Source organism: Panulirus ornatus, chromosome 28 (assembly GCF_036320965.1).
Source record: "Panulirus ornatus isolate Po-2019 chromosome 28, ASM3632096v1, whole genome shotgun sequence".
In the NCBI taxonomy this organism is placed as follows: Eukaryota; Metazoa; Arthropoda; class Malacostraca; order Decapoda; family Palinuridae; genus Panulirus; species Panulirus ornatus.
The window spans coordinates 7,712,725-7,734,791 of NC_092251.1; the positions used below are offsets into that span (position 1 = coordinate 7,712,725).

At 45.5% G+C, this 22,067-nt stretch overlaps 1 protein-coding gene across 2 annotated transcripts in view; it reads right to left on the reverse strand.

Moving 5' to 3' along the window:
• The window catches only part of LOC139757815 (uncharacterized), a 207,966-nt gene that overhangs the window by 22,658 nt on the left and 163,241 nt on the right, over positions 1-22,067 (reverse strand). The window contains exons 19-25 of one of the 2 annotated variants that reach the window (XM_071678683.1): positions 18,798-21,740; positions 18,189-18,306; positions 14,370-14,494; positions 12,500-12,804; positions 12,042-12,127; positions 10,790-10,869; positions 2,363-5,881 (exon numbers count right to left, since the gene is read on the reverse strand). In XM_071678683.1, the coding sequence (XP_071534784.1) occupies positions 5,810-5,881; positions 10,790-10,869; positions 12,042-12,127; positions 12,500-12,804; positions 14,370-14,494; positions 18,189-18,306; positions 18,798-21,740 (3,729 nt within the window). In that variant the 3' untranslated portion in view covers positions 2,363-5,809. Of the gene's footprint in view, positions 1-2,362; positions 5,882-10,789; positions 10,870-12,041; positions 12,128-12,499; positions 12,805-14,369; positions 14,495-18,188; positions 18,307-18,797; positions 21,741-22,067 lie in introns of those variants that run through there. The other variant, XM_071678682.1, reaches the window with a different exon arrangement.

The window sequence follows — 22,067 nt, forward strand, 5'->3', positions numbered from 1 at the left end:
AAACTTCTTGCCGAGGGAACTCGACCAATGTACATATATACCATTTGACTTCCACATTTGCCATCAGCTGTAAGCAAACACTCGACTAAGATTGTAACCTTTATTGCTTCTTCCTCTCTACATTGGTCCCATTGAAAAAATTTACAGTGATGTCAAGACAATAAAGATCTTTCACATGGCGGAGATAGACACAGCAGCTGCGAAAGCTATAAAAAGCTACGGGACTATAGACACAGCAGCGGTAGTGTAGCACCAACAGCTACAAAGCAGCAAGACGCTGAGGGAGAGGGAGAGAGAGAGAGAGAGAGTCTCTCTCTCTCTCTCTCTCTCTCCCTCTCTCGAGCAATCCAATACATTATCTCTGGAAGAAGTGGTGCTTGAGAGGCACAGGATGAAGGAGTGCTAGAAAGAAGTGGGAGAGGAGGAAGAGGAAGAGGAGGAGGAGGAGGAGGAGGAGGAGGAGGAGGAGCTGTAGGAAGGATATGGATGGAGGAAAAATGAATTTGAAGGTAAAGGCAACTGGAGGATAAAGGGATTCTAAGTGGAACAGTTTACAACTTTGGACTATAAAGGTTTAGAATATATATTTTCTTTGGGTTCACAGGATTCGGCCCTAGACTCTCTCCCTGGGAGAGTTATGCTCCCTGGCATATTATCATCGCCTCCCTAAGTAAGACATTAGAACGTTCCACTGTTAAATAACAAGGGTTGAACCAGAGCAAGTTATGGGGAAGATAAAGAAACTGGTAATTATAAATGAAGGGATAAATATGTATCTTCTTTTTGACCAGAGGGTCGGCCGGCCGTTCATCTGATCAGAAAAACATACATATAACGAAGTCGTCGGCATATATATATATATATATATATATATATATATATATATATATATATATATATATATATATAAAGTACAAGGATATATAACTTACATAAACATTCATGTAAATAAATAGATTATATATATATATATATATATATATATATATATATATATATATATATATATATATATATATATATATATAACACTGATACAAGAAAATACAAGAAACAGCACACTGTACCAGTGCTGATGTATATGAAATAAAATACTATTCTGAAGACTCATATTACAGCTTCTGTTTTGCTCTGAAAGAACAGACGGTGGTGGAGGAAGGGCCAAGGGTAGGATAACCAGCCACTGAAGTCAGCCAACATTTATAAGTGGTGAGAAGCCAACCATCTTATAATACATTTGACATTACCGTCAGGGTGTGACCACACAAATAACATGTCAAAATGTGGGAGCAATGCGAGTGTGAGGAGGGAGCTGCTGTCTCAACCCTCTTCAGCTCTTCTTCCAAAAAAATTCTCATCATCACCCAACCCAACCCCACCAAAAAAAAAATGGAAGTCACAAGTTGCAATCAACTTATATAAGAGTCAAGTTTATACTACCATTAACAATGAGATATGAAAATATGTCGATAAAACGGATTATGGAGACCTATCTTACAGGTTACAGAATGTAGGATAGCCATCGGAGGGACATATACAGCAAAATCTCGGTGCAACACTTTCTTGAAGGGGGACGTTTTCGCCCCCTCGACCTTAACAACTAGTGAGGGGAAATTTTTACATACAAATCTATCACTTAGAAAGAAAAAATATCTTGTGGTGCGCTTGGGAAAAGGTTTCTTGATCTTCAGTGATTCTCTGCACCACATGATCACAAAATATATTGTCCAGATACTTCCATAGTGCATGACTGGATCTGGTGGTGGTAAACTGAAGGCAAGGTCTAGGGAAGACCCATCGCCTCTTCTCAGATGCCATGCAAAAGTCTGGACAACCCAGAGGAAATCTGGGGTGGGGGGAAATATTAACACTATGCCATCATATATATATATATATATATATATATATATATATATATATATATATATATATATATATATATATATATATATATATAACGAGTACAAAGATTGAGTTTTACATTTAAAAAAATGAGAGGCGCGCCATTCTTTCTCCTGCGTCAGAAGACGAAGGTGTCATTAAAAAAATATTGTCATCTACTACGAGATGATTCACTTCATCCAATGTACACAAGTGAATCGTCCAACGCCAGGTAAGTAGCGATCTGTTGGATCGAGGCAAAGAGTCGCCTGGAAACATCCCGAGACTTTGATTTGTCAGGAGGATCGTTCGCTGGCTATCTGACCATCTGGTTCAGTGTCGACTGCCAGGCGTTCTGACGTATTTTTTCAACCATAGTTCTATATTAGTTTACGAGTCTGAATCAGTGTTTCTTCTTCACGAAAACTGTCATGGTTTGCCTCAGTTTTTACATATTTTGCTGTGTTTGTTTTCCTTTGAAGTCTTCAAAAGGTGTTTGCATTCTAATCGCTTCTCTAAAGTACTTTGAAAGTTCTAAGACCTCTTTGTCACATTTAAAAATCCATGCCATTTACTTTGAATCCATAAACTCCTTTGTTTTCTGAAGACTCTAACAACAGGCTCCGCGGTGATTACGTCGGTTTTAAGATACTGCACATCGTTAGCTTTCAGTCATGATCATCACAAAGGAAAATACTAAACCCAAGATCATCCTTTCTCTTCAGTCCACCACAGTCCTTCCCTACTGCCCACAAGCTGGTCTCATCACCTAATGTTCCTCCTGGCCCAGTGTAGACGATTACCATTTCCTTTCATCTTCTTTTCAATTCGAAGCGACCATTAAACCCCTTTTTACGATCGTCTGTGGAGATAACTGACAATCTTCATCGTCCATGGAGTCATCGTATTATTTCAGTCAATCTCTACATGAAATTCTTTCCGTTACAACCTCATAATTTCTCAAGACCAGACTTATGTACGACCATCAGTTTGTTTTCCCAAGGAAGGGCCACACCCACACACACATACGGGAGGCAACTCGCAAGACTCGTGGACAAAAGGTTCAATAAGTCACCAGAGTCGCCATCGCTCCCTTCCCATAACTCAAGCCTTGCCATCTACACCGCCAGCTTCTCCCACACACATACGGATCCCTTGCGGAGGAATAGCTTTTTTTCGTCTTTGGGTTCATAAATGGCTATCCCACTATGTTACTCAACATGTACGTGGTTAGGCTGTGACTAGAACTCACGATGGTTACTCTGCTATGCTTATTATAGATGAGTAATTAGCTATATTACTAATTATAGGTGAGCAACTAGCTATATTATTCATTATCGATGAATAACTAGCTATATTACTCATTATAGATTAGTAACTAGCTATGTTACTCATTATAGATGAGTACATAGCTATATCACTCATTACAGATGAGTAACTAGCTATATTACTCATCATAGATGAGTAAATAGCTATATGACTCATCATATTTGAGTAAATAGCTTTACTACTCAGCATTTAGATGGTTGGCCTGCTGTGGGTCGAATTCCAGAGGCAATTCTTCAACACAGCCGGACTGCTTCTGTTGCTACACTTGTGCAACAGATGGTAAAACAATGTTTGATAAATTCTATCAACTTGTGAGGTTTCCTGTACAGTCGAATTCCTCAATGTTGCTGGCCTATGTTTGTGTAGACACTGGTGTCTTACAAATGCTATGGCAGTTCTTTCTAAACCTCCTTCCTAGATCTTGATCAAGTTCCATCTCTCTTTGCTGCCCTCTCCTTTTCTTGCCATCATATTCACTGTGTCAATTTCTCGTAACATCTTCCACTCTGTAGCCTGTTTCTGTAAGAATTTTTACGTGTTCCTCAAACATATCTTTTCTCTCCAAAATAACCAGTTTGTTCTTATCATTATTACGGTTTTTCTTATTGAATTTCACAAACTATCCTCCTGCTTCCCCCTTACATCTATCCCTTGTATTTCTCTCCTTACATAACTTGCTTTTCATTCATGAAATATTGCCCATTTCCTTCCTCGCGAGCACCTTCTACAACACCCTCGTATTCTGCTGATTCTATTTTTGGCAAAATGCAATTTCTTCACGGTGTCCACTTCTTAACCCTCATATTCCAAGACCATTCCTTGGCCAAGCCATTCTGAAACCTATACTCATAATATTATCAATAACGATAACTTCTGTCATAACTTAAAAAGATAATCCCTATAATTCAATTATTATCCTTCAAGTACAATAATCTCTTATCATCTGCACAACGAGAATCACTTTGCTATCAATCAGTCGAACAGGAAAGCGTCTACAGTTCCAGTATCTTTATCATCTCTTGACGCCCAGTACACCGCCGTTTGTGGAGTGTGTGTGTAACTGGAGGTAGCTGGTGGTTGATGAGGCAGCTGATGATGGCAAACGGTGGGGAATTATGGATGAGGCAGACGTGGTGATGGCTTGGCTGAAGCTGTGACTGAAGACTTAGGCGGTTTGGTCAATCCTGAAGTCTGGGAGTGAGGCGGTGCAAACGCACTGAGGATGACGAAGACGCGTGTGGACATTAGTGGGCGAAATGTCTGGTCTGGTGCTACGGACGGATGCCTCGTCAGCAGAACGTAGTATACGGAGAGAGATGGGAGGTAGGTAGGCTCATAACGTACAGGAAAGGCATCTAGACACTCGGTTGGGCAAGGGTTAACGACGTAACATTAGCCTGGCGTAACTATTAGACCGTCAGTAACGATGGAAGTTTGGATACGGTCGCTTATTTTTCTTTACAGACTCACTTACAGGAGGTCCAGAGAACGTGAGAATGGTGAGCTTGATTACGTCGCAGTCAGAGCAGAGGTGGACGGTGTGTGCTGGGGGCAGCGAAGCCACACATGTAAAAAAGGTAAATAAGCAAGAAAAAATGGATTCTGTTTACGAAGAATGAGTTGAGGGATATATAAATGCTACAAAAAGGATCCGTAATACTTGGTTAAAACACAGATATGAGTAACATCAGAGTGGCTGTTGTATTCTGTAGAAGCCATGGCGTGATCCTGTCAACCTGGTGTGGTGAGGATGAAGAAGGTTTTTTACTAAAGACCTTCACTGTGTTGGTGGAGGTCGGAGGTGTTCAGATGTGGATGATGGAGACTGGCGCTGGAGGTTGAGACTGGAGGTGTGTGAAGGCTAGCGGAGGAGGTTCAAGCTGCACGCCAGCGGATGACATGGATGATTGGAGGTGGATGTTAGAAGAGGATCGTGAACCTAGAAGACTGAGGTTAACATATGCAGGCCTCTGGTACTATCAACCTGATCCAGTAACAAAAATCTTTAGAATCCAGTTTCACCTTTTTCTTATCTTCACTTTTCTGATCTCTTCATCTTTATCATTCCCCATCACTCCTACTTTCTCAAGGTTTTTCCTTTACTTTCTTATCCAATGTCAAGAACAGCAACCGATGGCAGAAGGAGTCACTGGAACCCAACTCTAATCTCCTCTGCATCGCTTCACACGAGTTGGAAGTTCTTCGTTCCAAAGCAATGATGATCGCCGACGGAACTCACTCACAGAAAGTCCGTCCACTCGCTGACCCAGTCCCGCACCGTGTGTATAGGATGCCACAGAGATGGGCTTCATCTCATCATCCTCTTCTACTATGGAGTCGCCTGATCGTCCAACTGCATCAGTGAATGGGAGTCATCTCTTCATCGGTCCCATCAACGAGGACTACTACACCACCTTGACCCTCTGGAATCACCGATAAAAAGGGATGCCTCATCCTTTTCTTCCCCCATGAGAGACGTGGAGCTTCTATCCTCTTTTCTATCCTCCTTTCTATGGCGTTTCCTCAATTAGACGATGGAGTCATCTTATGCTCTTCGAGTGTCAGCAACCCCCCCATCACCAGCGACGGATCCTCTGCCTTACAAGAACTCCGAATCTTCCTGGAGATCGATCGACTCTCGGTCAAACGAGTCGCCTGCCATCCTCGCGACCTGTTTGGGAGAAATTGCCTGTTGTCACCGTTCCCACTGAGAGTATTCTACGGTCACTTATACTGCTAGCTATACCGAGGGGTCGGGGGCCACCAATCAATACTTTAGTGCATCTTTACCGGTCAACTTCTACTGTAGCAAGGTTCCAGAGCTGTTAAAAAAGAGATCTAAAGGTAATACAACTGGATGTAAGAGAGTATTCATCCTGAAGTCCCCACGAGAGGGAAATGAAATATGATAATCCCAGAGAAAGCAAATGAGACACCAATTAACGAGCCATCAGCAGCCGGGTACTACACACACACAACAATGCTTTGGGACATGTGGAGGTGCGGGGTCTAACATGCAAACGTGACAAACAGGCAAGTTCCCCGGGCGACCACAATGCAAAGACGTGACCTGAAAACACTAACGTCCCGAGATCCACGGCTCGACCAGTCGTGCCCTGAAGGGAGTGATAACAGGGTCGACCAGTCATGCCCTGAAGGGAGTGATAACAGGTCGACCAGTCGTGCCCTGAAGGGAGTAACAGGTCGACCAGTCGTGCCCTGAAGGGAGTGACCATAGCTCGACAGTCATTCCCTGAAGGGAGTGATAACAGGTCGACCAGTCGTGCCCTGAAGGGAGTAACAGGTCGACCAGTCGTGCCCTGAAGGGAGTGACCATAGCTCGACAGTCATTCCCTGAAGGGAGTGACCACACCTCGACAGTCGTGCCTTGAAGGGTGTGACCATAGCTCGACAGTCATTCCCTGAAGGGAGTGATAACAGGTCGACCAGTCGTGCCCTGAAGGGAGTGACCATAGCTCGACAGTCATTCCCTGAAGGGAGTGATAACAGGTCGACCAGTCGTGCCCTGAAGGGAGTGATAACAGGTCGACCAGTCGTGCCCTGAAGGGAGTGATAACAGGTCGACCAGTCGTGCCCTGAAGGGAGTGATAACAGGTCGACCAGTCGTGCCCTGAAGGGAGTGATAACAGGTCGACCAGTCGTGCCCTGAAGGGAGTGATAACAGGTCGACCAGTCGTGCCCTGAAGGGAGTGATAACAGGTCGACCAGTCGTGCCCTGAAGGGAGTGATAACAGGTCGACCAGTCGTGCCCTGAAGGGAGTGATAACAGGTCGACCAGTCGTGCCCTGAAGGGAGTGATAACAGGTCGACCAGTCGTGCCCTGAAGGGAGTGACCATAGCTCGACAGTCATTCCCTGAAGGGAGTGATAACAGGTCGACCAGTCGTGCCCTGAAGGGAGTGATAACAGGTCGACCAGTCGTGCCCTGAAGGGAGTGATAACAGGTCGACCAGTCGTGCCCTGAAGGGAGTGATAACAGGTCGACCAGTCGTGCCCTGAAGGGAGTGATAACAGGTCGACCAGTCGTGCCCTGAAGGGAGTGACCATAGCTCGACAGTCATTCCCTGAAGGGAGTGACCATAGCTCGACAGTCATTCCCTGAAGGGAGTGATAACAGGTCGACCAGTCGTGCCCTGAAGGGAGTGATAACAGGTCGACCAGTCGTGCCCTGAAGGGAGTGACCATAGCTCGACAGTCATTCCCTGAAGGGAGTGATAACAGGTCGACCAGTCGTGCCCTGAAGGGAGTGACCATAGCTCGACAGTCATTCCCTGAAGGGAGTGATAACAGGTCGACCAGTCGTGCCCTGAAGGGAGTGATAACAGGTCGACCAGTCGTGCCCTGAAGGGAGTGATAACAGGTCGACCAGTCGTGCCCTGAAGGGAGTGATAACAGGTCGACCAGTCGTGCCCTGAAGGGAGTGATAACAGGTCGACCAGTCGTGCCCTGAAGGGAGTGACCATAGCTCGACAGTCATTCCCTGAAGGGAGTGACCATAGCTCGACAGTCATTCCCTGAAGGGAGTGACCATAGCTCGACAGTCATTCCCTGAAGGGAGTGATAACAGGTCGACCAGTCGTGCCCTGAAGGGAGTGACCATAGCTCGACAGTCATTCCCTGAAGGGAGTGACCATAGCTCGACAGTCATTCCCTGAAGGGAGTGATAACAGGTCGACCAGTCGTGCCCTGAAGGGAGTGATAACAGGTCGACCAGTCGTGCCCTGAAGGGAGTGACCATAGCTCGACAGTCATTCCCTGAAGGGAGTGATAACAGGTCGACCAGTCGTGCCCTGAAGGGAGTGACCATAGCTCGACAGTCATTCCCTGAAGGGAGTGACCATAGCTCGACAGTCATTCCCTGAAGGGAGTGACCATAGCTCGACAGTCATTCCCTGAAGGGAGTGATAACAGGTCGACCAGTCGTGCCCTGAAGGGAGTGACCATAGCTCGACAGTCATTCCCTGAAGGGAGTGACCATAGCTCGACAGTCATTCCCTGAAGGGAGTGACCATAGCTCGACAGTCATTCCCTGAAGGGAGTGACCATAGCTCGACAGTCATTCCCTGAAGGGAGTGACCATAGCTCGACAGTCATTCCCTGAAGGGAGTGACCATAGCTCGACAGTCATTCCCTGAAGGGAGTGACCATAGCTCGACAGTCATTCCCTGAAGGGAGTGACCATAGCTCGACAGTCATTCCCTGAAGGGAGTGATAACAGGTCGACCAGTCGTGCCCTGAAGGGAGTGATAACAGGTCGACCAGTCGTGCCCTGAAGGGAGTAACAGGTCGACCAGTCGTGCCCTGAAGGGAGTGATAACAGGTCGACCAGTCGTGCCCTGAAGGGAGTGACCATAGCTCGACAGTCATTCCCTGAAGGGAGTGATAACAGGTCGACCAGTCGTGCCCTGAAGGGAGTGATAACAGGTCGACCAGTCGTGCCCTGAAGGGAGTGATAACAGGTCGACCAGTCGTGCCCTGAAGGGAGTGATAACAGGTCGACCAGTCGTGCCCTGAAGGGAGTGATAACAGGTCGACCAGTCGTGCCCTGAAGGGAGTGACCATAGCTCGACAGTCATTCCCTGAAGGGAGTGATAACAGGTCGACCAGTCGTGCCCTGAAGGGAGTGATAACAGGTCGACCAGTCGTGCCCTGAAGGGAGTGATAACAGGTCGACCAGTCGTGCCCTGAAGGGAGTGATAACAGGTCGACCAGTCGTGCCCTGAAGGGAGTGATAACAGGTCGACCAGTCGTGCCCTGAAGGGAGTGATAACAGGTCGACCAGTCGTGCCCTGAAGGGAGTGATAACAGGTCGACCAGTCGTGCCCTGAAGGGAGTGATAACAGGTCGACCAGTCGTGCCCTGAAGGGAGTGATAACAGGTCGACCAGTCGTGCCCTGAAGGGAGTGATAACAGGTCGACCAGTCGTGCCCTGAAGGGAGTGATAACAGGTCGACCAGTCGTGCCCTGAAGGGAGTGATAACAGGTCGACCAGTCGTGCCCTGAAGGGAGTGATAACAGGTCGACCAGTCGTGCCCTGAAGGGAGTGATAACAGGTCGACCAGTCGTGCCCTGAAGGGAGTGATAACAGGTCGACCAGTCGTGCCCTGAAGGGAGTGATAACAGGTCGACCAGTCGTGCCCTGAAGGGAGTGATAACAGGTCGACCAGTCGTGCCCTGAAGGGAGTGATAACAGGTCGACCAGTCGTGCCCTGAAGGGAGTGACCATAGCTCGACAGTCATTCCCTGAAGGGAGTGATAACAGGTCGACCAGTCGTGCCCTGAAGGGAGTGATAACAGGTCGACCAGTCGTGCCCTGAAGGGAGTGACCATAGCTCGACAGTCATTCCCTGAAGGGAGTGACCATAGCTCGACAGTCATTCCCTGAAGGGAGTGATAACAGGTCGACCAGTCGTGCCCTGAAGGGAGTGATAACAGGTCGACCAGTCGTGCCCTGAAGGGAGTGATAACAGGTCGACCAGTCGTGCCCTGAAGGGAGTGATAACAGGTCGACCAGTCGTGCCCTGAAGGGAGTGATAACAGGTCGACCAGTCGTGCCCTGAAGGGAGTGATAACAGGTCGACCAGTCGTGCCCTGAAGGGAGTGATAACAGGTCGACCAGTCGTGCCCTGAAGGGAGTGATAACAGGTCGACCAGTCGTGCCCTGAAGGGAGTGATAACAGGTCGCCCAACCGTGCAAAAAACAAAACATGGAAGATCATATCACAACCCTCCTGTATGAAAAACAGACACAACGTAAGCTCACGTATGAAATGACACAATGAAGCAGTGTCCAATGAAACAGCGGGATTGGATCTGAAGTACTGGATGCTTTTGAAGTCTTTTAAGGACCGTGTCTTCCGGTAGTCCTTCTCTGTTTACCATTCTTTTTCACTCGATAATTGTCCAATGATTTTTTTTTCTTTTTAGTGGAGACGGCAAGGGCAACTGAGGCCCTAATCAAGGCGACCTCATTAACAGCGTGTATATATATATATATATATATATATATATATATATATATATATATATATATATATCCCTTAGCCTGGCCTAGGTACCCGTTTTATCGACCAACCCCTCAGGGGTGGATGAACAGCTGGATTGACTATGGACCGCCTGGCGCCAACCATCCACTCGACCCTGGGCACCCCGTGAATGCGTCACGGTCAGGAACGCTAACCACTACACCCTAGAAGTCCCTCACCATACCGAATCACCTACAGTGGCATCAAATAGTCACACGATCAATGTAACCTCTCATGAAGGCTGTTCCTCCGCTAGCCATATGCTAAAGACGAAACACATCGTGCTCGAAAACCACCGCTCAAGTCCATATGCACTACAAACATCAGACGTCAAATAGATCAATCAAAACATAAAATGAGGGCGAGCATAAGAGCCTCAAGATGAGGGGACATGCCGAACGTACAGTGGTGCTAAGGAGCAACGCAAGGCAGAGGTACGCAAGCTGCAAGCAGGAGCCTCCAAGCAAAATCCTCCAGGTCATACGTGAGGCAGCACAGGCGCAAAGGTGAGGCGAGAAAACACACGCGACTCACCTGAGGGTCCGACTCGTGGGAGATGTGGGCGGAGCAGCCGATGAAGTTCTCTTTGCCTCGTCCGAAAAGCCGACGTTTACCTGTGGGGGAAAAAGAAAAAGAAAAATATAGTCATAAAATGTCACCTTTACTCTCCTCCTGCTATGTGGGTGGGAGTCCGCCCTCACACTTGTAAACTGGGGTAGAAACAGATGCTTAGAAACAGGTGTTGGATATAAGATTTAACTGTTGGTGTGGGTCTGGATTCTGTGTGTGTGTGTGTGTGTGTGTGTGTGTGTGTGTGTGTGTGTGTGTGTGTCTACGAGTGAATCATTCATATGGGTCTGACTGATAGAGGTATATACATCACACGTGTGTTTACCTAGGCTCAAATACACACACACAGAGGTCATGTTGTGTATAAATTGGGATAAAAAATAGAAAAAAATGGGACATGGACTAAAAACACTGAAATCTGACGTCTTGGCTGTGAAGTATAACAAACGAGGATGATGAAGAGAGAGAGAGAGAGAGAGAGAGAGAGAGAGAGAGAGAGAGAGAGAGAGAGAGAGAGAGAGAGAGAGAGAGAGAGAACCAGTCTCAAACCACAATTTATCTTAGGACGAGTGTCATTTGTTTCGCTTTTTTTTTTTTTTCTACTACAGCAGGAACGAAGGACCGAGACTCTGCTATGAAACGAAAATACAAAAGAAAGAAAGAGAGAGAGAAAACAAGGGGGTTGTAATGAGACTTGTACTGGTACTGAAAGACTCAATCTTAGCCTCCCTCAAGAGGTCCGTGAAGAGAGACTTTGTTCCTAACCCGTCGCCAAAGAACAGTTTGGAGAAAACTGTAAAGGAGACAAAAATGTCTTGCGAAAAAAAACACGTCTGGAACCTCGACAGGAAACTTAAAGTGTCTTAAAAAAAACAAGTCTTTAAGAAGCGAAAAAAAAGGGAACTTGATAGTAAAGTCTTTTAAAGATATCTTTTAAGGGCCTGTCTATAGGTGGAGGAGACCAGTGCATGACCACACTCCCAGGGTAGCCTTACACACCACCACAGGGGAACTATAAAGCCACACTCACAGGGTAGCCTTACACACCACCACAGGGGAACTATAAAGCCACACTCACAGGGTAGCCTTGCACACCACCACAGGGGAACTATAAAGCCACACTCCCAGGGTAGCCTTACAGACCACCACAGGGGAACTAACCACACACACACACACACACACACACAGGGGACCACATGGGGACTCAAACACTGACCTTTGTCTTTCTTTGGAGGCTTCGTGGAGGTTTCCTCAGCAGCGTTTGGCTCACTTGCCTTCTTAGCTCCTCCAAAAAGCTGGAACCTGTGGGTGCAAGGACATTTAGTACGTCAGAGCCGAGATATCATCGCCAAAAACACAAACGAAAATACAATGACAAAGAAAATGTATCTTGATATCATCTATTACCTGAAACATACATACAGCATATATATATATATATATATATATATATATATATATATATATATATATATATATATATATATATATATATATTAGACTACTGAGTAAATTCTGTTAACTCTTGTCACAACTAACCATTAACAAATGTGGTGTATTAAGTCTTCGTTGACAAGAAGGAAAAAAAAGAAAAGAGTAATCGAGTTAAAAATGAAATCAGACTTTTTCTTTTTATTCATCAAGAAACAGAAATAAAGCAAATTTTACACTTACCTCTTTCCCGCTGCTTTATCTTTATCCTTATCTTTATTTTCCTTTTCTTTTTTCTCCCTTTCTTTCCTCTCTTTCTCCTTTTCTTTTTTCTCCTTCTTCTCCTTCTCTTTATCCTTCTTCTCCTTGTCTTTCTTCTCCTTGTCCTTATCCTTATCTCTCTCCCTTCTGACTCTCCCGAAGAACCCTCCTCTCTTATCGGAGGAGGAGGAGGAAGGGCCTGCTTCTTCAGGAGGAGGTGGAGGGGGTGGCGCTGCCCTCCGCCTATGGCCACCTCTCAGGGAAGTGGTCGACCCTTGGCTGTCGTACTGCAGACAGGAAGCGAGATTATAATCAACAAGGACACTGGAGTCCCGTATTACAGGTCATAAGATTATATAACAACAACAATAACAAAAACGACAATAATAACAATAACAATAATAATAATAATAATAATAATAATAATAATAATAATAACGATAATAATAATAATAATAATAATAATAATAATAATAATAATAATAATAATAACGATAATAATAATAGTTAATAATAATAATAATAATGATAATGATTATAATAATAGTAATTGAAGCTTATAGGTAAGAGCTAAATATGATGCTCTTCGACAATAAAATGCACATATATATATATATATATATATATATATATATATATATATATATATATATATATATATATATATATATATACACTCATACACAGAAGAAATACCCTCACGAATTTAAAAGTTTTATCATGAAATTTAAAACAGCCGACCCGCTATCATAAAAGAATGAAATGGTAATACAAGCCGTGGTTACCGACATACATATTCTGTAACATGAATACAAAGAAGGTAATCAAAAAAGGCGTCTGTATTTTGATGTGAAGGTCAAGTATAATCACGGGAACTTGAAGTGGTTCAGAGACGTTGTAAAATGTGTAGTCGAGTGTGTGTATATGTGTGTATGCGTATGTCCTTGCGTGTGTGGAATTGAATACGTTTGTCTGTGTATATATGAGTATGCATGAACGTACCAGCAATCAAACCCTTTTCTCTTATTAAGTATTCATGTGTGACAAATCTCTCTCTCTCTCTCTCTCTCTCTCTCTCTCTCTCTCTCTCTCTCTCTCTCTCTCTCTATCCCTCCGAAAATTTGGCCCAGGGCTATCATAAGAAAACAACCTGAATTCAGAAAATATATATAACTGTGGAAACACTTCACCCACACAGCTTCTCGTAACTGCTGAAATAAGGAGCTACCAACTGTGCCCGTTCTCTTAAAAAGTCTCCAACACCCACTATCTCTCGAGGAGCCAACACTGGAGATAGTTAGGCTTCAAAGTGAGAGATACTGGCTTATGTATGGCCCATCATGGAAGACGGGGGTCGAGCCTAATCCCTTACCTCTCTTTATATATATATATATATATATATATATATATATATATATATATATATATATATATATATATATATACAGGAGGGTGAAAGGCATGCGCGGGATAATGTAAGTGGAACGATATGGCATACTGGGGTCGACGTGCTATCAATGGACTGAACCAGGGTATGTGAAGCGTCAGATATAAACCATGTAAAGGTCTGTGGGGTCTGATTTAGTTGTAGCGCACATGACAGCTAGAGAATGGATGTGAGCGAACGTGGCCTTTCTTCCTCTATTGCTAGCGCTACCTTGCCAACAAGGGAAACGGCAATAAGGTGTATATGTGTAACAAACAATTACTGAAACAAATCATAACCAAGTCAAAGAGGCTAACACCGACCAATCAGCTCCGCTCCACAATAACTGACAAAACAGGTAATTAAGACAAACAAAAGACACACATAAAGAGCCACAGTTACGATGAATACTTCAGGGAGACTCACATCCTCAATCTCGAACACATCGTCCAATGGGTCGGGATCCGGTGTAACTCTCAGGTCCGGGAGCGGAGACGCGACCCGGGTCGGTTCCTCTTTCGTATCATACACACTGTTGCCCACATTGTAACCTGTGGGTGGAGACACACATGACGATAAGTCTGTAAACACTTCTCGAACATCAGGCGTCAAATACGCTCATAGACCCTCAATATACAGAGGTCTTACACATAACATAGATGCATGTACTTACACGACTATATAGTTCCAGGTGCACATTAAAGAAATAACCATCGCGTACATGTTTGTAAACACTGTTACATATCAATAAAACCCTAAGGCACATATATGATGGTAACACAATAATAACACACATTTCAGATTCAACTGTGAAACAAAAGAGTATTTACCATACTGAGTCTGTAAGTTTACAGCAGCGACTACAAAGGATCGAGTGTAATACGACTAAGTTTTAATATCATCTGCGTTGTCAACGGCTAAGGGCTATGAGCGGTGTCTGTGCTAGAGGTTCTAGGCTAACGAAGTCTATCCTCAACTGTGAGAAAGGCCCCCATCCATAACTTTTTATCATCAACGGCTGAACGAAGTCTTCAGGTTATAGAGTTTCAAAGAGGGTGGCGCCCTAAGGGGGAAAAAAAAAAAAAGAACAGCGGAGGAGTTAATTCCATGCAAAGAAGATGCGATGCAATAACACACACTCGGGCGTGTCCCCCCCATCCCCTTCCCTCCCTTTCTGGAATATACATCGCCAACATTGCTGAAGACGATGGCGCTCTTTATTATGCAACATGAATTACAGGTTTCTCGAACGCGTACGTAATAAGCGTCGTCATCTTCGGGCTCGTGTCAAAGGCCGTGAAGAGGATCTTTGTTCTTTACGACCCCGGCAAAATATAGATGGAATAATCCTCGAACATATGTGAAATTTGACCCCACACCTCCTCAAATATCGTACCGTTTTATCACTATCAGTTTCTGTGTTCTTGTGGAATGTTCGAGGAACTGCAGTGTTCCACGAGAGATGTGTGGGGATGCCACTGGTGGATGCCTCTGTGGTAAGTGTGAATCAAGGCCGAGATGGCGAATGAGGTGTGAAAAGCGAGCGTATGGAGGGTAAATGTTAGGTGTGCCCAGTAGGTAAGGAAGGTGTAGTACCTGTAGATTCAGAGCTGAAAAAATTAGTGTACGAGTGTAGGATGATGACTTTGTGCTTGAGAGGTACCGGACAAAGACTGTCTGTTGGTGTGGCAGACGAAAACAAGGGGTGATGGCCACGGCCTCAGAGGAGAAAGAGGACTTCTTTGGTATGTTGTAGGTGAGTGGATGTGTGGCGAGATAACATTTGCTTAAACGCCCAATGTATATCCACCCCTCTCAGTTCCTTTACCCTCTTTCTATCATCTGCCTCCTATCATCTCCTTCACCGTCGTAATCTTTCACTATTATCTACACTCTTCTCATTCCTTCAGTGCCTCATACACTCTCTTATCCCTTCTTTTACCTTATGCCTCACTTTTCCTCCTATTACTACTACCTTCAGCTCAGAACTCTCTCATACCACTCATCACTCTTCTCTCTGTCTCCACTCATCCTCACACTGCTCCAACACCCCATCTGCTCCTTTATATCCTCTTGGATACGATTAAACTTTTCTCCCCGACACCTCCCACATAAGCTCTCACTCTCTCCCAAACTTCAACAGAAGTTTAAATTCTATCCGAAATTAATCGCATCGATTCCCAGGTCCTCCCGAACCCCCAATAATTACGTTTTAATGGACTGCTCTGCTGGGAGGGAAACGGACAAATATTCAGTCAGTCGAATGAATTATTAACGAAACACATCGAGAACATTTCTAATATATCATGTTCAATCAGAGAGAGAGAGTTCTCTCTTCGGTTACTTGAGGGGAAAAGAAATTGTGATACTCTGTTCCTAACTTTACCAACTTCTTCCTATATCAACAGGTTCCACGCCAACTAGCGCAGACCACAACACTGCAACAGCTACGAGATGCACAGCAGAGTAAGTGTGCAGGAATTTCAGTCAACTTCGGAAGGACATACACATGAAACTATCCCTAAAGGGAAACGTTCAGTCAATTCAGCATTGACGATATTTCACGAGCGTTTTGGAAAAGTGTGGGGTGAGAACGGGGCTTTTAAAATCATGAGTTTTGTATCTATGTATTTTTCGCATTTCTGAAAACCTGTACATGTGAACTGCGTATGTGAACATATTGCATCCTATGGCTTTGTGTGCAAGCTGTAAAATGTTTTAACATTACTTTTGTCAACGTAACATATTTGCCTCAGCAATGAACTAAATGCTATTTACTTTTCAAGCTGTTTGCTTAACTGTTCAGTTTAAGTCCAGTGGGACTCAATGACCCACTTGGTACCATGTTTTCCCTTGGCTCCTCTGAATGATCCCACTTCCAATCCCCGTCCTTCCAGCTCCTCTAACTGAGCCTACACTCTTCCCTGTTTTCTTCGTACAAGGTCCTCACTGAGCCTACACTCTTCCCTGTTTTCTTCGTACAAGGTCCTCACTAAGATTTCAATCCCAACTGCAGGTGAACAAACTAACTCTCCCATGTCTAAAACACCAACTTTTCACTTCTTCTTGATGCATCCCTTGATCTAACCCTCTCTCTAAGAGAGACGACGGTTCCAACCCTTTTAACTATCGCCTCATTGCTCTCTCTTTTCTTCTTCGTAAAGTCTTCGAAACTCTCAAGTGTTAAACATTTGGAATCCATTCCCTTCTTTCAGATCACCAATACTGCTTCCTCGGTGCAAGATCTACAACTGTTTTTCCTAAGTGACCCCACTCCGGTCCTCCTCCTCTTTGGGATTTTGGTGTTTTTCCCTCTCTCTCTTACCCACAATGGAATCAAAAGCCTTTCTCATTCACTCTCCTGGTGTCACCTTTCTTTAGCCATCCCCTTCCTTCCGCTATTGTGTTGCTTCCCTCCCTCTCTCTATTGTACTGGCATCATTCAGGCTCCTGTTCTCGTTAGCAGTCTATTTATGTCACCGTCCCGATGACAAGGACCCAAGGAAAAAGCGTCTGGCTGCTGCTTCCCATAAGTACTTATGTGGAGACCAACTACACGAGGATTGACCGTTATAACAGTTCCCATTTTTTTCTCGGACGTATGATGGACTTAAGAAATTCACTCACCTGTCTTTCCCACTTTCTTTAATCAGGTAAACATATACCTGAGAAGCTCAATCCTATATGAACTCATCATCAAACCTGTTATCTTACCTTTACTCCGAGATGGTTTGAACTGGGGCACGCTTTTGTCCGCGCCATGGCGGGCCCCTACAAATCAGAAAATGGCTGATGTCTGGACCTAAGCAAACGCTACTTTTCGAGAAAAAAAAGGAAGAAGAAAGACCAGAAGTACTTAAGTTTATTGGTATCATCTGTTATATGAGCAACCCTCTCCTAAATAGATATCTCGTAGAAGAAACTGATTTCAAAGCACAGATTCTCAAACTAAAACAAAACTCAGCTGCTTAAACTCTACCTAATTCCACTCCTGACATGACAGAACAAGAATGTATCTTTCGAAACCGTACTGAATTAGATCTAAAAACGAGTTCACTTATCGCTACACAAGACCCAGGGACGACAGCATGATGACGACCTGTCTACTCTCTCTTGAGACCCCAGGAACGACAGCATGGAACACGACGACCCATATCATCTCTTGAGAAACAAGAATGACAACACACAGTCGACCCGTCAAGCCTCTTGAGGCCAAGAGGATGGAAGGGGAGCCATCTGGATCACCTGCAACAGCGCCTTCTTCGGCGTTCTCGTCGTGCCTCTTGCTCATTGCGGCGTAGTGATTTGGACCGTCGTCCTCAGGCAGAGTGTCCAGGAAGCTGTTATCCAGCATCTCCAGTACCTGCCGCATAGGGAAAGTAGGTTTACTGACGAGGAAGCTCAGCAAAGGAATGGGGGATTTAAGGGCAAACGAGGGAAGCGTATGGCAGAAGGGGAGAGCCCAAGATTGGATGGCTTTGCTTGGAGATGAGAGGCCTTCGTGTAAGAGGGAGAGACAGATCAGGAGAGGAGGAGCCGAGGGCAGGGAAAGCCACGGGAAGACGGGAAAGTCCGCAGTAGGTGGGATTGGCTTGGGAAAGGCTCGGTGAAGGAACTCGAGGGAAAAGGAAGTAATCTACAACATACACACAGTTATCTATCTATCATTTATCTACTTATCTATCTCTATGTATATATCACTTATTCATAGGTTGGCTTAAAGACTACACATTTCACACCCAGCCTATATTCGATTTTGACACAGAGGAGAGTCTTCGATTGTGCATGACTGAAGATCTCAAATGACCCAGTGGGTAAGTGCTTCCTCAGCGTAATGATGTCTCATATTCCTACCTCGTCTGTGCGCTGCTCGAGGTTATCCCTGGTGTTGGGGGGCGGCGATCTGCTGGGGCCTGAAATCATCGTCTCCGAACATTCAGAATCCCTGAACATAGATGGCTGCGAGTAGATGACTTCGCTATCTACGGTCATCTCCGGTATCGGCGAACACACACGAACACCTTTCCTGCTGTCGGTGGGAGGAGGTGACGGTGATCGCGGGTGACCCCTTACAAAATCGTATGTATCGAAGACGTCATCGGCGTAAGAGGTTGCTGGGTAGTCTCGCGCGGGCGAAGGTGACCTTGGAGGGTCGTAGATAGTGCCGGAGTAAAGACTACTACAAGACGGTCGAGATGAGTAATTGGATGTGGCCATTTGAGGACTTGAGTGCCCACCATATGGGGTCTTCAATTCCGTAGGCGTTGGGGATCTCGGGTTGTCAAAGCTATCGTACTCGTCGTCATAGTACCGCAGGCTCCTGCTCTTCTCCGTCGCTCGAACATCGATGGTCTCGATCACCTGCGGGCTGTAGAACTTCTCGATGTACTCCCCACTTTTCTTGGGAGCTCGGAAGATACGCTTCCGTACCTCCTGGCACTCGATGAACTTCTGGTGCTCTTCTTCAACCACTTTCTCAAACATCTCGAGCTTCCGTGCCACGAACGGTCCAGATCCAGTCCCCCCAATCTTCGACTTACGAACATTGAATTCGAAGTTCCCGTTAGGGTCGTCGTCGTGGGGGTAAATCGGCTCTGCCGTCGAGTTCACTAACTTCGCGATGTCGCAGCTGCTGCCGTAACGCTTGAGGCCGCGGCTCTCCGCCGTACCTGCGAGGGAGGCGAAAACTCTAGGTTTGTGCACAACATCGTCATCGTCGCTACTATGTTCTTCATCGTCACTATCAAGGTCATACTTGGGCAGATAGCGGTCACAATCGTCATCATCAAAACCAGGTACAGTGAGGAACATACTTCTATAGCCAGGCACCCTAAGATCATACATGATTTTGTTTTCGCGATCAAAACTATCTTTGGGTTTTGGAGCTTGCGGGGTTGGGGGTTCTATAGAAATTTCTGGTAAGCTCGTGGTACTCGTTGGTAAAAAGAGGCTGGATCTATTCTTGTTGGCATTGGACAAGTTACTAGACACACTACCGGTACTTATGGACATGCTACTATGTTCTGAAGCACTTGTACTATTGTTTCTCGATTCAGTAACAGAGGCACTAGTAGAACTGCTAACACTAGTAGTCCTTTTAGGCTTCCTGCTGTTACCACTGACACAATCATTACTCGCAACACAACTAGTCCTAAAGTGGGTAGAAAAACTATTTATACTCTCGTTATTGTTTAACAAACTAGTTTCAGGGATACTTCTACAGGTCTCATTTCTAATGTCGACTTCACTAGTTAAAAGGTAATTAGCCTCTACACTAAAACTACCACAAGCTTGTCTAGGAGGGTCTCTGGGGTACTTTGCAACACACCGATGGAAATAGTCACCGTTACCATTGCTCGTTGGGCTGTGGTCGTCCATGAAGTTCATTGAGGCCGAACCTGAAAGAGGACCTGTTGGCTGCGGTTGCTGTACTTGGTCTTGTTGCTCCTTCTCTTCTATCAACTGTTTCTGCATTTCAATGACGTGTTTCTGCTCTTCAATCAACTGTTTCTGATTTTCGATTAACTGCTCCTGCTCAAACTGCTGGGGCTCTTCGGATGGCAATTCTTCCCTCTCTTGGCTGTCTGAGCGCTGGGGAGGTGGAGCTTCTGAGCCTCCAGCCAGCTCTGGATAATCCTTCTCCACTGCGTCTCCAATGTAATCTTCATAATCTTCGGGTGAGAGGACAGTCTTCCGTGGCTCCTCATGACCCAGACTCGAGCTGCGTTCTAGTGATTCTTCTTCAATCCCCTCAAGCCTCATTGCTATTCTCTTCTCTTCTTTCTTCTTCTGGGCGAGTTTCCTTCGTTCTTCAGCCATCATCAGTTCGGCTCTCATCGGGCTAAGATGAGAAGTCGATGGGGATGAAACGTCCAGGGTGATAATTTCTTCCTCGCCTTCGATATAGTTCCTCGGCCGGTTCTGCAGGATGTGTTTTCTTTTCTGGGCGAAGTCATCGGGAGTGAGGTCCTCCTCGTCTACGAACACAGGCGTCACGCGCCCATGGTGGTTAAGGTCTTCAACGACGATAGAATCCACGAATTTCTCCACCTTCTTCACCCTGTTCATTTTCTTCTTCTTCGGCAAATGCCGATTGGGGAACAACTTGTCCTTCACTTTCCCACCGATTCCCTTTCCCTTCTTGGAATCGATGCGAGTCTGAATTCCTGTTTTCTCGTCTTGGATCACGATGTCGTCCTCAACCTCTTCATCGTAGCCGTTGTCCGTGCTGTCTTTGGCAGCGTTCTCCACATTCTGGTCGAGGGCTACATCAGCAGGAGGTTCCTGACTGCCGTTCACTAAGGCACTGTTAACTCGAGACGACCTGGCGTTTTGTGGGATTGGGGCAGTCTGAACTTCGTCATCATCCAGGTTAAGCACTATCTCCTCCACTGCTTTACCGCCGCCGCGTCTCACCTTCGACGGCCGCGATGACCTGAACCTCCGCGACGATGACCTTGCAGGGTCTTCATCCTGGATAACGAGATGCACTTCTCCGGGTTGCAGTTCTGCCGGAGGAGGAGGAGCAGCGACGGGGCGTCTGTGGCTCACTCGAGATGCAGTGGCAACGGGCGCCGCCGACGTCGCTGGTGCAGACGGCGGTGGTTGGACCGGCTCATTTTCCAGGTTAAGATCAATCTCCTCCTCACACTCACCGCTGGACCTCAACCTAACCTTGGACGACCTGAAGAGTGAGGTTGTCGATCCTCTGGTTCGGTCATCCCCGAGGTCTAACACGATCTCTTCTTCTTGACGTCCGCCACGACGCAAGTCACCGACAGAGCTACTAAAACGACCCTGGAAGGAGAAGAAGAGATTATCAAAATCTTATCGCAGGAACAGATAGCATTTTCACCTATATATGTGAGAAACGTTACACAACCACAAGAACACACACAAAATGGAGGAGGTGCTGAAATTCTTCACCTGGGGCTTGAACATATCCAACTACTGCCGTGAGGAAGAGGCAGCTATTGTAGAAAAATTCCTGTCATAACTGAATCAACACCAAAATGATAAGAAATATTGCAGGAGTTTGAAATTAATCGTAACTTAAATCAAAGATACCATTTACTTGTCTGGTAACAGCACTGATACAGCCCTTATCGTTCACCCTATACGATT